The sequence below is a fragment of the Orcinus orca genome, chromosome 19, assembly GCF_937001465.1.
Source record: "Orcinus orca chromosome 19, mOrcOrc1.1, whole genome shotgun sequence".
Taxonomy (NCBI): Eukaryota; Metazoa; Chordata; class Mammalia; order Artiodactyla; family Delphinidae; genus Orcinus; species Orcinus orca.
In genome coordinates this window covers 35,698,873-35,713,495 of record NC_064577.1, presented here as the reverse complement: position 1 = coordinate 35,713,495, position 14,623 = coordinate 35,698,873, and the positions used below count along the sequence as shown (strand labels likewise).

Sequence of the window (14,623 nt, the reverse complement as noted above, 5' to 3'; positions counted from 1 at the left end):
GAGTCAATGGCCCTGAAAACCGGGAAATTGTATAGCATCTTTGTGATACAACATTGTGTGTGTGTGTGTGTGTGTGTGTGTGTCTACAGCTGCCATCATATTTTGAAAGGAATCTAAACCCTCCAAATGTTAAGAACCGTTAGTCTAACTCATCTTAGAGATGAAGAGTCAAAGAGGCTCCTTCAAGTTTCTGCCGCCGCAGACCCAGGACACATGCAGCTCTCCTCTGCCTTCAGGTCCAGTGGGTGGTGCTGGCCTGTGGGGCAGGGAATTCTGGTCTGAGGCCACGGGGGAGGGTGGATCCTGAGGCCTAGAGGGGTGGGAGGAGGCTTTGCCAGCAGGGTTACCAGATAAAACATAAGATGCCTAGTTAAATTTGAATTTCAGATAAATGAATACTTTTATAGTATAAGTATGTCCCAAATGTTACATGGGACATACTTATACTCAAAAATTATTTGTTGTTTATCTGGAATTCAAATTTAACCGGACATCCTGGTTTGGGGGTGGGGTGGGCAGTTGTTATTGTTCACTCAATCTGACAACAGCAGCCTAGCAGGTTTCAGCTAGGAAGCAAACAGTGAAGCACCTGCTGATGGATATTAATAACTCAGGGTTCGAGACTCAGACTACCTCTGACTTCAGTGAAGGCCACCGAGGTCCTGGCCTGCTGACGGGACCTGCTTGGTTCTCTGTGGCCTTGGATGCCCTGAGGAGTCCCCAGGCACAACAGATACTCTGTACGTGTGTGGCCTCTCAGAAGATGACATCTCACAGGTCTGTGAAGAGTAAAGATCAAATTTATTTAATACAACACCCCTCAGGGTCCCTGCAGCTGTGTCAATGAGGAGGACAAGGGAGGTGGTCTCGCTTGGGTGTGCTCACTAGTGCGACCCACCACAGAATGGCCGCAGCCCCTCATCCACCCACTCAGGGCACCATCAGAAACATTTGAAGACCTCGGGAGACCATTCCTTTAGCAAGGAATAAATAACAAAAAATTAGTAAGAAAAATAGGCATTTCATTTTTCTAGTAAAAAAAAATATTTGCTGGAGGCAACCATCTTCCTGTCCTTCGGCCTTCAGCATGGTAGAGGAAAAGAAAGAAAGGGAATAGAAAACCAGCTTAAGAACATCTGTGCTTTGTCCAACTTCACTTTCTGTTTGGTGCATTGCACAGAATGAACCTCATCTTCAAGCTGGCATCTCAAAGGGGTTGCTCCCAAGCAGCTCTGTTTTCCCATCTGTGGCAGGTGAGGTGGTAGAGGGGACAGGGTGCAGCTGTCTGGTCCATGCTGTGTACTTCCAAGGAACAAGGACTGCCCAGAACCACAGACCCTTGAAGGACCAAAGGCAAAGAGAAAAACTAGCCCCCAAGTCAGGCCATTCGCTAGGAGAGATTGACTACAAAACAGAAACTGGTTTCTGTGTATGAGGGGACTTGGAAAAGTTCTTGATCTCTGTACAAGACAAAATATTCAAGTTTCAAAATATCTCAGTGGCCAGTTTACTCTGAACCTCCTGCTGCTTCTCTCCACTCCCGAGGATGCTCCGGCTTGGTGGGAGGCGGGCCGTGTGGGAAATTAACCAGCCCCTCTGTTAGCCCTTTATACCCAACATAAATGTAGTTAAGATGGATTTGAGAACTGGTGACTTGGCCTGAGGAATTGCCACGTGGTTCGGTGGGAGCAGGGTAGGTTCATAAATAAGTGCACAAAACTCTTGGAATACAGGAATCATCTGCTCTTCTCAGAATGTGGGTGTCCTCCCAGGGAGGAGCGTGTGCTCTCGGAGTTCTAAGTTCCATCAAGGGAGGCTTCCGTTCTCTGCAGTGACAAGAGACAAGACACACTATGGTCACACCCTTCAGGATTGAAGACTGGCCTGGTGGAAAGATATGAAACACTGCACAAAGCACGTCTCAAAGGAACTGCAAAGCAGTGCTGTCATCCGAGGACACGCCCCGCCCTGTGGGGCAGCTCCCGCCCACACTCAGTTTTCCCTTCACTCCACACCTGCTCGGTAGGGCCTGCAGCCTCTACTCCCCCCACAGACACGTTGCACATCAGGCTAGCAACCAACGTCATCAAGCACCCACTGTGAACCCAGCACTAGGTCCCATGGGTGCTACATGGGGAAGACTAGAAAAGAGGAAGACTAGGAAAGTTAAGGGACACCTGGTGTCTTGCTCCAGCTCTGCCTCTATCATGAGGTGAACCTTCTCTAGGTTTGTTTTTATATTTCAAAAATGAAAGACTGAACTCAAATGATCAAACCTAAATGTTTTTAAATTATATGATTCTGCCTTAAAAAGGAATGAAATTCTGATTCATGTCAACATGGATAAACCCTGAAAACATTATGCTAACTGAAATAAGCTAGACACAAAAGGAACAAGTGATTCCACTTAAATGGGGTACCCGGAAGAGCCAAGTTCATAGCGACAGGAAGTAGAATGGTGGCTGCCATTCTGGGTGGAAGGGGAAACAGGAAGTTAGGGCTTCATGGGTACAGAGTTTGCGTCTGGGATAATGAAAAGTTCTGTGGATGGATTTGGCAATTGTTGCACAACGATGAGAATGCATTAATGCCCCTGAATTGTACACTGAAAAGTTGTTAAGATGGTAAACTTCATGTTGTGTCCATTTTGCCACAATAAAAGTGAAAAAAAATTTTTTTCTTAAATTCCAGATGCCGCCCTGCAGTGTTCTCTAACTGCTCCACAGGGTATTTGTGTCCCCTACACACCCATCAGTGACTGGACCCCCGTCTGACCCAGGCACTATTCTTTCTGCTGAGGATGCAAGAACCTGCCCCCGAGAATTTTATATCCTATCAATTATTGACAAACAATGTTAGCATGAAGTTAGAAGGTGGAAGAGGTTCTAACAAACTGCAGAAGGAGTTGAGAGGTGGTGAGAGGACCCTAGCTGGGCAGCGAGGTGGGGTGGATTTTGATGAATGGATGGAGCAAGGGGGCAAGAGTGGAGCATGCTGGGAGATACTGGGCCCTGGGCAGCAGTGAGTCCGGAAGAGCAGGCAGCACCTGCCTGAGTGCCTGACTCTGGGCCCTCTGCGAGCACAGGGCCCCCTGCTGCAGGTGGATCTCAGGGGGAGGCAGGAGCAGAAGTTGTGGGGATTGGCCAACGTCTTGGGAACGCCATGGCCGGGCTGTCTGTCTCCCTGAGGGTTGGCTGAGATGGAGTCCCTGTTTTATTCTGGTCCTGCCAGGGCTGAGGAGCCTCTCGGAACAGGATGCAGGTTTGTGGGGCCCCAGCCGGAAGGCCACGGCTCTGCCTCCTCCTTTGCCAGGAGAGACCCAGGCAAGCAGGCCAAGAGAGCTGTGTTGGCCCCCGGGGGCTGGAGGCCCGCCAGCCCTGGCAGCTACCCTCGCTCCACTTCCTCCGCTCAGCTGGGGGTGGTGGGGTGTGTGTGTGTGTGTGTGTGACCCTGGTGTCCAGCCTTCTGCAGGCCCCAGACCAAGTCCTTCCCCAGACACCTCCGCTCCCCTCTCCAGGGGAAGTTAGTGCTCGGGGAGCTGCTGCAGGACCAGCTCCAGAGATGGGAAAGGCTGGGCCACAGTCATCCAGGCCTTGGGGATTTGGAAGTGAAGGTTAATGTGCTCACATCCAAGGCTGTGCTTGCCTGTGTGTAAATCGGAGGCCAGCTGTCAGGCACCAAGTACAGCCAAGAAATTGCCCCACTTCTGGCCAGAACATGGTGTGGACACTCTCAAAGGTCATTTTGCTTCTAACGCTCCTGGGATCTCTACTTCCTGCTTCTAGAATGTCTCCCCCCCGCCCCCACCAGCACTTCCAGTGAACCAGATCTGTGCTAGGTGCTGGCTTAATCCTTGCAACAACTAAGTGAGAGGGTTCTATTTCCTCCAATTTACAAATGAGGAAACTAAGGCCCCGAGAGGTTAGGAAATCTGCCTGAAGTGACATGTCTAATAAATAGGTATCAGGGAAAAGTCAAGTTTTAACGTGGGTCTCTGCTTCCTGGCAAAGCTTGGCTTGGGTTGAATCCTGTGCTTTGGGTAAGCAACTGCTACCTTCCCCTCAGGTGACAGGGGCATTTCAGGGCCAAGTGAAGTAAATTCTCCACCCGTGCCTTATGCCGCCAGAGTGTTTGATGAAAAGAACTTTAAAATAGATAATCAATTAGCTTTTATATGATAGTTTGCAATCTGCAAAGTACTCTGCACACATGTTTCTCACTTAACCCTTAAGATGGTCTTTAAATAGGCAGACATTACTGTTTTTGTTGTTGCCATCACCATCTCCATTCTACAGATGGGGAAGCTCAGGCGTGGCTGGAGAGCTGGAACTCATGCCCCAGTCCCTTGATCCCAACTCCAGGGCTGTTCCCATTGCAGTCCAGCTGCCTGCTGGCTCCCGGGAGGGAAGGAGATGAGTTGTAACTAGAAATTGCCTTTTGTCAGTAAGAAGGCAAGTCCCTTCCAAGATCCTGAGACCCAGGCAGGTCCAGATTCATCCCTTTAAGTACAGGGTGTTCTCTTTTCACGTTATCTGTCTGCCTGGGCCACAACACGATTTATAAACAAGGCAAAAATGGCAGAGGAAAAATGAAGTCAGAATGTGCCATTGAAGCAAGTCGAACAATACTAAATTAGTATTTGGCTAAGTGGCTACCTCATTGTTAAGATATTTCCTCCAATATGTTTTCAGAAGCAACGGCCATTAAACAACGGGGAATGATCGCCAGGTTTGATTTCAGGAAGGAAATCCCCTCCCATTTCCCTGCTGAGCAATTCAATTAATTTTCTCCTGACCCTCACCAGCTGATTATTAGGGAAACTATACCTGCTTCTTTTATAAACAAGACGCATTCCCTTAAAGATTCAAAATGCCTTTCCCAACGGCTGGGAATCCCTGTGCTCCCGCCAAAAGGCCTTATTATTTTGGGGCACAGGACCAGCCATGGGTGAACACTCAGGAGCATTCTGGAAGCAGACTCCTGGGCCCATGGGCCGGCTTCTGGGGAAAGGGGAAGTTCTGTCTATCCTAGAGCTCAGAGCCTTTGTCCAGAGAGATCATTTGGATTGAAGAAAAAGTAAATAAGTCAGTCCTGCAGGTCCAGCAGACCTGCCTTGGGTGGACACAGCCACGATTATTGCCGCGGGAGAACATCTCTTTATCCGAGTCCCACAAGGCCCATGGGGCAAAGTTCTCACTTTCCGCTCTCGCAATGCCATGATGGCTGGGACGGTGACATCACTTCTTGGAGGAAGTCTTGTGTTGTGGACTGGCCGGGGAGTCTGGAGACCTAGGGTTCTAGTCCTGGCTCTGCTATTAACACGCTGGGTGACCCTGGTCAAGCTGTCCTGCCAATTCAGGACTCGGTTTTCTCATCTATAAATTGGGCCCCTTTTCCTTCCAATGCAACAGTCTCTGATTTCAGGAGTCTGGGTGGCTTATGCTAGAAAAAGACATTCATTTCATTCCTCTTTTCCTTAAATTGATAGCCTTCCTCCATAAAAAGAATGTCAGCGGCTTCCTGTCTGTCAAAGGCATAATGAGTTCTCTGTTTTACAAGAATTCAGACTCAGGCAAAACAAAGGAAGCTGGGGGCCCATTGGAAGGGCTACAGGCAATCTTGCTGAAAGTTCTTCCCAGACCTTAAAGAAGCAGTTTGCGAGACAAATCCCTCATTTCTTAAGACGTTAGCTGCCCAGTTAGTTAACTCTTGTGCTGCTGGGTAGCTCGTAAAAAGGTTGGGAGTAGGAAGATAGGGGAAAATGGGTCTTCGCAAAACCCGAACTTGGGCCTCTGCACTTCTTTTAAACATTCCCATCTGCCAAGTGGCAGCTTCCTAAACCCTCTATTTCCTACAGAATGAAACCTCATAATGAGGTGTTGGAGTCTTTCCCAAGCAAGCCCTAACTTACCTTTCCCCTATCACTTGTCACCAGCACCCCTGTCTGCTCCCATTCTGAGCTGCTAGAGACTGCTCCAACCCTCACGCCTCTGCCCCTGATGATCTTTCTACCTGGACGCTGCTGGAACCCGCTCACTCCTCATGGCCCATCCAAATGACCCCTCCTTGGTGAAGAGACCACTAACCAGGCAGAACAAAGCACCTCTGTTCTCTGTTTCCATGGCTTCTGGAGTAGCTGTTATCCCTTTGCTTTCTCAGCCAAGAAAACTCATCTGATTCCCTCACTGGATCAAAGGCCTTGCGTGTCCCCTGCAGCAGAGGGCCTGGTGTGTGAGGGTGACTGTTGGACGCTTCTCTTCTCCAAGTACACCCCCCGAATCTGCCTCACCTCCAAGGACCTAGACTCAGAGGAAATGTGGACTTTGCTCATCTGGAGCTGAGAGCCCTAGATTCCCAACCCTGCGGGGGACTTCCAGGCTCTCCCTTCACAAGTGGGCTGAGTCATAATGATGGAAACAGTAGGAGAGAATTTCAAAATCACAGCTGGCCTAGAAAACCTGGCTAGCCTGATGACCAGGCTAGTCAGAGGAGCCCAGGCTCCTGGTCTAAAACAGACGAGGCTAGTCTAGGGGTGTCATTGCTGGGGCTGCAGAACCTGGGTGAGTCTGGAAATATTTCACTGTTCGATGGACTGTTTTTAAAAAAATAGTGCATATGAAATGTGTACTTACAGAATATCTGTTTTCCACGAAATCTGCAAAACAAAGGATAACATGGAGGTGAGCAACACAGAGCATGAGTTAGGCTCCCCCCACCCCCCACGCCCAACATCTCAGGAGCTGCGCAAATAAAGAGGGAGGGAGGGGGCGCAGTGCAGGAGACGCCAGACCCTCAAGCTCACCGGGTGCCCAGGTTTATGGCTCCTTTGCCCACAGACAGCTTCCCCTGGGCCCTGTAGCTCCATGTGACAAGCATATAAAGTCCCGGGCAGCCAGTTTAACATTTTAAACAGTTGTTTAAGAATTAATAGCACCTGTTAGTTAGGGGAAAAAACTGAAAACTACAGAAAAGTAGAAAGCAGGTAACAATTATCTCTGGTTCCACTGTTGACTTAAATGTCAACATTTAAGTTGAGGTGCTTTCCAAGTTTTGGCTATTTTAAATAATGCTGCCAACGTCCTCTTTGGGAATAAAGCAATTTCCATATTTCATACTAGTTTGTCTATTCCCAGGAGTGCGATCAAATGGAGCAGAAAGTACAAACAAGGCCAACGCCCTTGGCATATAAGGTTCAAGTGCTGTCTGAAGGGTAGGGCCCGGGGAGCCTCATCTCAGTCATCCGGAGACCACACAGTCTTCCTGCCAGGGTGCATGCCGGGACTGGCTGGACATTCTGAAAATCTCCAGAAGAGAACAGGAGACATTGCGTCGAAGGTGCGTGACCCCCGCCTGCATTAGTTAGGGATGATTTTCACGGCAAGAAGCAAGAGAGGGTTATGATTTGCCTCTTGGACAGGACCAGGCCCCACTAACAGCAGAGTTTCTGAATGGGGAGTGGCCTACATGTTGGGGCTGATTCCCCAAATAGCCCACTATGGACATGGTTCCGAAGACACAGAAGCCTGGGGAAGGGCCAAGAGGAGATGAGGGTTTGGGGGTTGGTTGCTATTCTTAAAGGTGATGGAGAGTCATACCCTGTCCCCACTCCCAAATCCTCAGTCTTACTTGAGAGGCAATTCAAGGGGCCTTGGTGCCGCCCAAGCTCAAGCCCAGTCCCTTTGAATCCTGGGCTGTCTCAGGACCCAACTGTCACAACGGGAGTCACAATCTTCTGTTTCTTTCTCTAATTTAAAAATATCCTGTTTCCACCAGTCTACTTCCTCCTCAAACCCTGTCTTATCACAGCTCCATTGTGCGTCTCCTCTAGAGGGAACAGGGCCAGGAGTTCCTAAGGGGCCCCCTTCTGTCCTGGCTGGGTCAGAGGTAGGCGTCAAAGGCCAAATGGATGAATCAGCCCGACCAAGAAGTTGAGCCATTGTGTAAACTTCCACACATTGAGTAAGGCTGTGGGCAGCACCCCACCCCCAGCCCAAACCTGACCTGGGAGGACCCAAAGGATCCCATGCTTCCCGTTCCTCCAAAGCCCCAAGGGCTCTGGAATCAGACACAAGAGGGCAAGAGCCTCAGGCTGTGTTTCCTAAAGCAACAGGGACACAGAATACTAAAATTCAAGTACGCTGATGATGCGGATGGAGCTCCAAGTTATGCACACTTGTTTTGTTTCTTTTTGGTACCAGAATCTGGTGGGTAGTATCCATATTTTTTTTAAATAAATTTATTTATTTATTTATTGGCTGTATTGGTTCTTCCTTGCTGCGTGTGGGTTTTTCTCTAGTTGCAGCGAGCAGGGGCTACTCTTTGTTGCAGTGCGTGGGCTTCTCACCGCAGTGGCTTCTCTTGTTTCAGAGCACGGACTCTAGGTGCACAGGCTTCAGTAGTTGTGGCACCTGGGCTCAGTAGTTGTGGCTCACGGGCTTTGTTGCTCTGTGGCATGTGGGATCTTCCCGGACCAGGGCTCGAACCCGTGTCCCCTGCATTGGCAGGCAGATTCTTAACCACTGCGCCACCAAGGAAGCCCCCATATATTTTTTTAATGGAGCAAGTTTTACCGCCTTGCACTCTGAGGTAGGAGATGCCACCCTGGGGGCAGGCTGGCAGTGCCCACTAGGCTAGTTTGCTCTGGGTCTCACAGGATGGGTGGGGACGGGTCCTCAAGTGCTCTTCTCTCCCTTCCAGAGGGGACATGGCATAGGGCCCCTCTGTTCTTTGGTCCCATCTCCATGACCAGCCACTCTTGGTATACTGGATTTCTGCTCCCTTAAGAAGTATCCCAGAAGTCTGAATTCCAGGCAAGGAGAAAGCAGAAGAAGGAGGCTGAGTGAGGGAGGTGGGCCCTGCCTGATCCAAAAGACATAGGTTAGTGTCTGGAGCAGGACTTGGCATCTCTCCCCAGAACCGCTAGTTGTCAGGTGGGATGTGCCCAGGATACCTCCAAGGTGGGCACAGGGCATCTAGGGAGGAAAACCAGCTCTCGTCTTGGAGGAATGACAGGAAACGAATTCCTCCAAACCAGAGTTCCTTAACACTGGCACTACTGACATTCTGGGCTGGATAGTTCTTTGTTATGGGGCTTGTCCTGTGCATTCTAAGATGTTTAGCAGCATCCCTGGCCTCCAACCATTAGATGCAGTAGCACCCCTCCTCCTGCCCCAAATTATGACAACCAAAAATGTCTCCAGACATTGCCAAATGTCTCTTGCATTGAGAACCTCTGCCTTAAACTGTGGAAATCTTATCCTAGACCTTAGTTCTTTCATAGGGAAGAACTTGACTGCATTGCTAATTAATTATAATAAACCGCTTTATTGTCCTGCCTTAAAAACTGGGGTAAATATATGTTAATAAGTTATGCTTTGGATGAACTGCAAACCATTTTATAAAGTACTTTCAGGATGAGCTGGGGCACTGTAAAGCCATCCATCGCTGAATCAGAGTGAAGATACACACTTCCCTGGCTAGCCGGGAATTCCAGTTCACACCAGGCTCCAGCAGGCTGAGGGAAGCTGAGGAGCGTTGCCACGGATAACTGTGAGCCGACTCATGGAGAGGCTCTCTACCCAGCTACGGTTTAGCTCTTTTAGCTCCTGTCACTAGGAGAGCACTAGAGCACAAGGGGGAGGAAAAGAATCAAACCTTTCCTTGAATTAGTTGGCACCAGGCAGAGGAGGAAGAGGTGGGGTGGGGGGCGCCTTTGACTCCAGGTCAGCTCACAGCCCAGAGCACCAAGCTATGAAAAAACCCTGCGAAGACGCCTCCCCCATCTCAACCAAGAGGGCTCAGCTGAGTAACAGACTATCCTGCGTGAAGTCCAAAACCACGTGGGTGGGAGTAAACGGGCTCTCGTTAAGGGCTGGGAGAGAGAGGTACCACACTGGCACCTGGATCACTTTCCTGCAGTGCTCACTTCCGGGGATCATCCACATGGCTGCTTCTGAGGAGCACGAAAACAGACGAGTTTTCCCGTTTCTGGTAAAAGCCATATCGTTAACCATAACTACAGCTGCTACTGCTGACAAACCCTAACCTCAGGCAAATGAGGGAAAAGGAAACAAGAACTTTAAAAAACCCCAAGTGCTAAGCTTGCAGATCTAAATGATGAGGAAATTATCAGCATTTTCTCCATTCCCCTGAGAAAGCTGAAGCTCAGTGAGGGGCAGAATCTCTTTCTCCACCCGTTCTGGCAGTGTCCCTGGGGCTTGCTCTGTCTTCTCCTGAGGCTGACTTCAATTTGGTCTCTTTCTGATAAAGTCTTCCAAGTTCTGAGCATCCCTCTCCTTCCCTCCCTAACAGGCAGGGAACATGTAGCAAAGAATCATCGAATGGCTGGAAAGTGAAAAAGCTCAAAGATCGAGAGGTTTCCTCGCCTCAGACTGACTTAATTGCTGGGACAGGAAGATGTTAGCTCAGCAGTATGTCAACAAAATAGAATAGCAGCACAGGGAACTCTGCTCAGTATTATGTAACAACCTAAATGGGAAAAGAATTTGAAAACTAATAGATACATGTATATGTAAAAAAACAAAAAAAAGGCAAAGTAACTCCAATGGGAAAATAAGCTTTAATATCAAAATTTTCTAGTATGCTACTGTATTAGTACTTATATTTTCCTAAAAATGAATATTTCAGGTGTTGGAATAGTTAAGAGTAGGAAACATAATGCCATTTGTGCTTGAGTCACTGTAACAACATATTAATAATGAATTTAAATTTTCCAACAGGAGCTTCCCTGGCGGCACAATGGTTGAGAGTCCACCTGCCAATGCAGGGGACACGGGTTCGTGCCCCGGTCCGGGAAGATCCCACATGCCGCGGAGCGGCTGGGCCCGTGAGCCATGGCTGCTGAGCCTGTGCGTCCAGAGCCTGTGCTCCGCAACGGGAAAGGCCGCAACAGTGAGAGGAAAAAAAAAAAAAGAATCCGCCTGCCAAGGCAGGAGACACGGGTTCGATCCCTGGTCCGGGAAGATCCCACATGCTGCAGAGCAACTAAGCCCGTGAGCCACAACTACTGAGCCTGTGTGCCACAACTGCTGAGCCCATGTGCCACAAATACTGAAGCCTACACGCCTAGAGCCCATGCTCCGCAACCAGAGAAGCTACTGCGGTGAGAAGCCCACATACCGTAATGAAGACTAGCCCCCACTCGCCGCAACTAGAGAAAGCCCGGGAGCAGCAATGAAGACCCAACACAGCAAAAAAAAATAAAATAAATTTATAAAAAATAAAAAAAAAAAATCTGCCCGCCAACGCAGGGGACACAGGTTCGAGCCCTGGTCCGGGAAGATCCCACATGCCACGGAGAAACTAAGCCCGTGCACCACAACTACTGAGCCTGTGCTCTAGAGCCCGCAAGCCACAACTACTGAAGCCCGCGCACCTAGAGCCCGTGCTCCGCAACGAGAGAAGCCACCGCAATGAAAAGCCCACGTGCCGCAACGAGGAGTGGCCCCCCTTTGCCCCAACTAGAGAAAGCCCGCGTGCAGCCAAAAATAAATAAAATAAATTTATAGAAAAAATTTTTTTCCAATAAATTTTCAACTATGAAAAAATACAGAAGAGCAGATGTGTGTGACTGTGGTCAAGACCCAGTGGGAGGTAATGAGTTGGAAGAGATGCCTCCCTCCCTCCTCATTTTATAGAACCCACCTGTCCACAACAGCCCTTATCCACTCAAGGGCCACGTACGTTCCTGAGGAACACTGACACGTCCACCCCGCAGCAGCTCCACTGAGGCCAAGGGAATTTTAGTGGGGACTTGTGAGGAAACTGACGTCTGATGGGATAGCAGTGGGGGTGGGGCCAAGTCTTATAACCTGATGAGGGCGGAGCCAAGACCAACCCCCAGGTCTCCTATTAAGGGTGTTTTCCATGAGGTTTGCGGTACAGAGAACCACCCAGGCTGGCCTCTGGCTGACACAATGCAGCAGAAACACGGTAAAATGGCCCCTGAGATCCAGGACTTAACTCAGATTTGAAGGGCAAACGTGGAGTCAAAGGTGGGCAGAGGATTAGGATTGGCGCCAAGGGACCTGGGGAGTGACTCTTAGAAGGGACTGAGTTCCCACCCACCACAGACATGTTCCAGAGCCTGGGTCTGGAGCGACCAAGGCATAGACAAATGACCATCCCTTCCAAACGCCAGGACGCTGAGGCTCTGAATGTTATGACTGGAAAGCAACTTAAGATCATTCATTCAACCACCTGATCTGATAGATTAAAACAGCTGAACGTAGTCAAGTTCACAGGGACACAAAGTAGAACAGTCGTCGTTGCCAGGGGCTGGGTCTGGGGAATTATCATTTAATGGGTAAGGAGTATCCGTTTGGAAAGACGAAAAAGTTCTGGAGACGGATGGTGGTGATGATCATACAACGATGTGATTGTACTTAGTGTTACTGAAATGTACATGTAAAAATGGTTAAAATGGCAAGTGTTATGTGTTGGGCTGGCCAAGAAGTTCGTTTGGGTTTTTCCATGTTACGAAAACCCGAATGAACTTTTTGGCCAATGCAATATATTTTACCACAGGTTTAAAAAAAAAAAATGCTGAGCTCAGAGCCTACAGCCAAGATTGCAAAGACCTGGTGCCTCCCATGGCCTACCAGATCCCCTGACACCCTCTCCAGCCCCGCCTGGGGTTGCTCCTTGGAGGCAGGCCTGCCTGTTGCCCTTTTGCTTATCTAGAGGAGCAGTTTTCCTTTGCCTCACTCAGGGGAAAAAGGGGGTCTAAGAGCCAGAACTACGCCCTGTGAGCCATTTCCCAAAATAGCCAGCCCTGAAGTGCTGCTCGTTGGAAGATGATGGGGAACTGAGAAACTGGGGAAGTTTCTCAGTTGGGGAAGAACAAAAACCTAAGAAGGAAAAGTCAGATAAGACTCAGCCCTGCGCTCAGCCTGCTCCCAGACCAGCCCAGAGACCCTCACGGGGCCTTTTTTTTTTATTGTGGGTCACACCCTCCCCTCAACACACACACAGACACACACACACACACAGACACACACACATACAGTGTTTCTGGGTTATCTCTGCCGGCCAATCTAGAGCAATTCCTCCAGGATTGCTGGGGAGTAAGAAAGACTCTACCGCTTCAGACGAGAAGCACAGCAGAACTCAGAGTGGTACAGTCAGAAGGGAACTCAGAGCATCTAGAAAATGGTTCTAAAAGTGTGTCCCCAGACCAGTAGCAGCCGCATGTGGGAATCTGTCAGAAACGCAAATTCTCAGCTCACTTAGACCTACTGAATCAGAGGTGGTGCCAGTCTACCTGTATTGTAACCAACCTGGAGAACCCCTGATCCAGATTCGAGCCCATGCCCCTCATTCCACAGAGAAGGTGACAGAGGTCCCGAGAGGCTCCATGACTCACCCAGGCTCACCCAGACCACACCAGGCTGTTACTCTTAATTTCTAAAGTAGACAGAGTTGCATCCTCTAATTAGGCTGATGAAAGTGGAAACCAGTTGATTTGGCAACACAGAGGAAACATGAGGGTGGTGAAGTGCGCCACTCTGCAGCCAGGCTCCCCACACTCCGTCCCTGCTCTGCCACCACTGGCCTTGGGACCAGGACAAGCTACTTCACCTCTGCCCATTTCCCCATCTGTAGAGCAGGAATAATAATAGAGCCTCCATCAACCCTATGATGGTTTTGAGTGGCTGACAGAGGAATAAAAAGAAAAGGGAAGAGGAATCAACCAAGGCCTGCAGCCTCCTCCCGTTGGGCAGCAGCTGAGTGGGAAACGCTCAAAAACAGGAACTCCCTTGGCTTCCAGGACGCTGGCTTTTGCAGCAGCGATGTGGTTTTGGCTATAAGACCCAGGGCTCCCTCTACCTACCTGGCAGGAGCTGGCTGCCAGATGAAAGACCAGATTATAGAGAGACCCAAGCCCCAACTGACACCTAATGGCCCAGATAGCACAGTGGGAATGCCCTGGCCTGGGAGTCCGGAGCTGGCTCTAGTCTTGCCCTGGGCCAGGCACTAGGGCTCAAGTTCCTCATGCATTTTTCAGCTAAAATGGATTGAATGCTCACTGTATGGTAGGGGTGATACACTGACTGCATGCTCGGAGTAAACGGCGCCGTCTCATCCCCTTTTCTCATTTAATCGCATCTCCATTTAACAGTTGAAGAAACTGAGTCATCACAGAGAGGTCAGGCCTCTTGGTCAAAGTCGCACAGTTGTTAAGTGGCAGCACCAGGACAGGGGCTCAGATATCCCCCAGCAAAACAGGGCTCTTTACCACCTCAAATCCCTACCGGGTTGGGTTCTATGGTGCCTGTGGTCTGTTCCAGCCTGAGGCCAGCCGGAGCAGTCAGGTTCCAACAGCCGGGGACTGGGGACTCAGGCATCTAGAACCAGCCTGGGGACACTGAGAGAACCCACTTGAACAGCTACCCTGAAGCAGAGTAGAAAACCAGAATATGCCACCCCCAAACATGCCACTTTGGCATAAGGGTTATTTTGAGCTAGAGGCAAATGAGCATCAACGGATGCAGAAGGAAGGCTTCCGGGAGCTTCCCTCACCCCACTCCACCGAGTTACTCTCACTGCTTTTTTCTTGTTCATCTGTCTTTTTTCAGGCTAATTTGCAGGGTCCCTAACACAA

General features: G+C 49.6%; 1 protein-coding gene across 2 annotated transcripts in view; it reads right to left on the bottom strand.

Annotated features, from left to right (window-relative positions):
• Positions 1–782: 782 nt before the first annotated feature.
• The window catches only part of PECAM1 (platelet and endothelial cell adhesion molecule 1), a 93,407-nt gene continuing 79,566 nt past the window's right edge, over positions 783–14,623 (bottom strand). For both annotated transcript variants that reach the window (XM_033438879.2, XM_004275632.3), the window contains 2 exons: positions 6,633–6,655; positions 783–1,826 (listed from right to left, as the gene is read on the bottom strand). In XM_033438879.2, the coding sequence (XP_033294770.2) occupies positions 1,797–1,826; positions 6,633–6,655 (53 nt within the window). In that variant the 3' untranslated portion in view covers positions 783–1,796. The remainder of the gene's footprint in view (positions 1,827–6,632; positions 6,656–14,623) is intronic.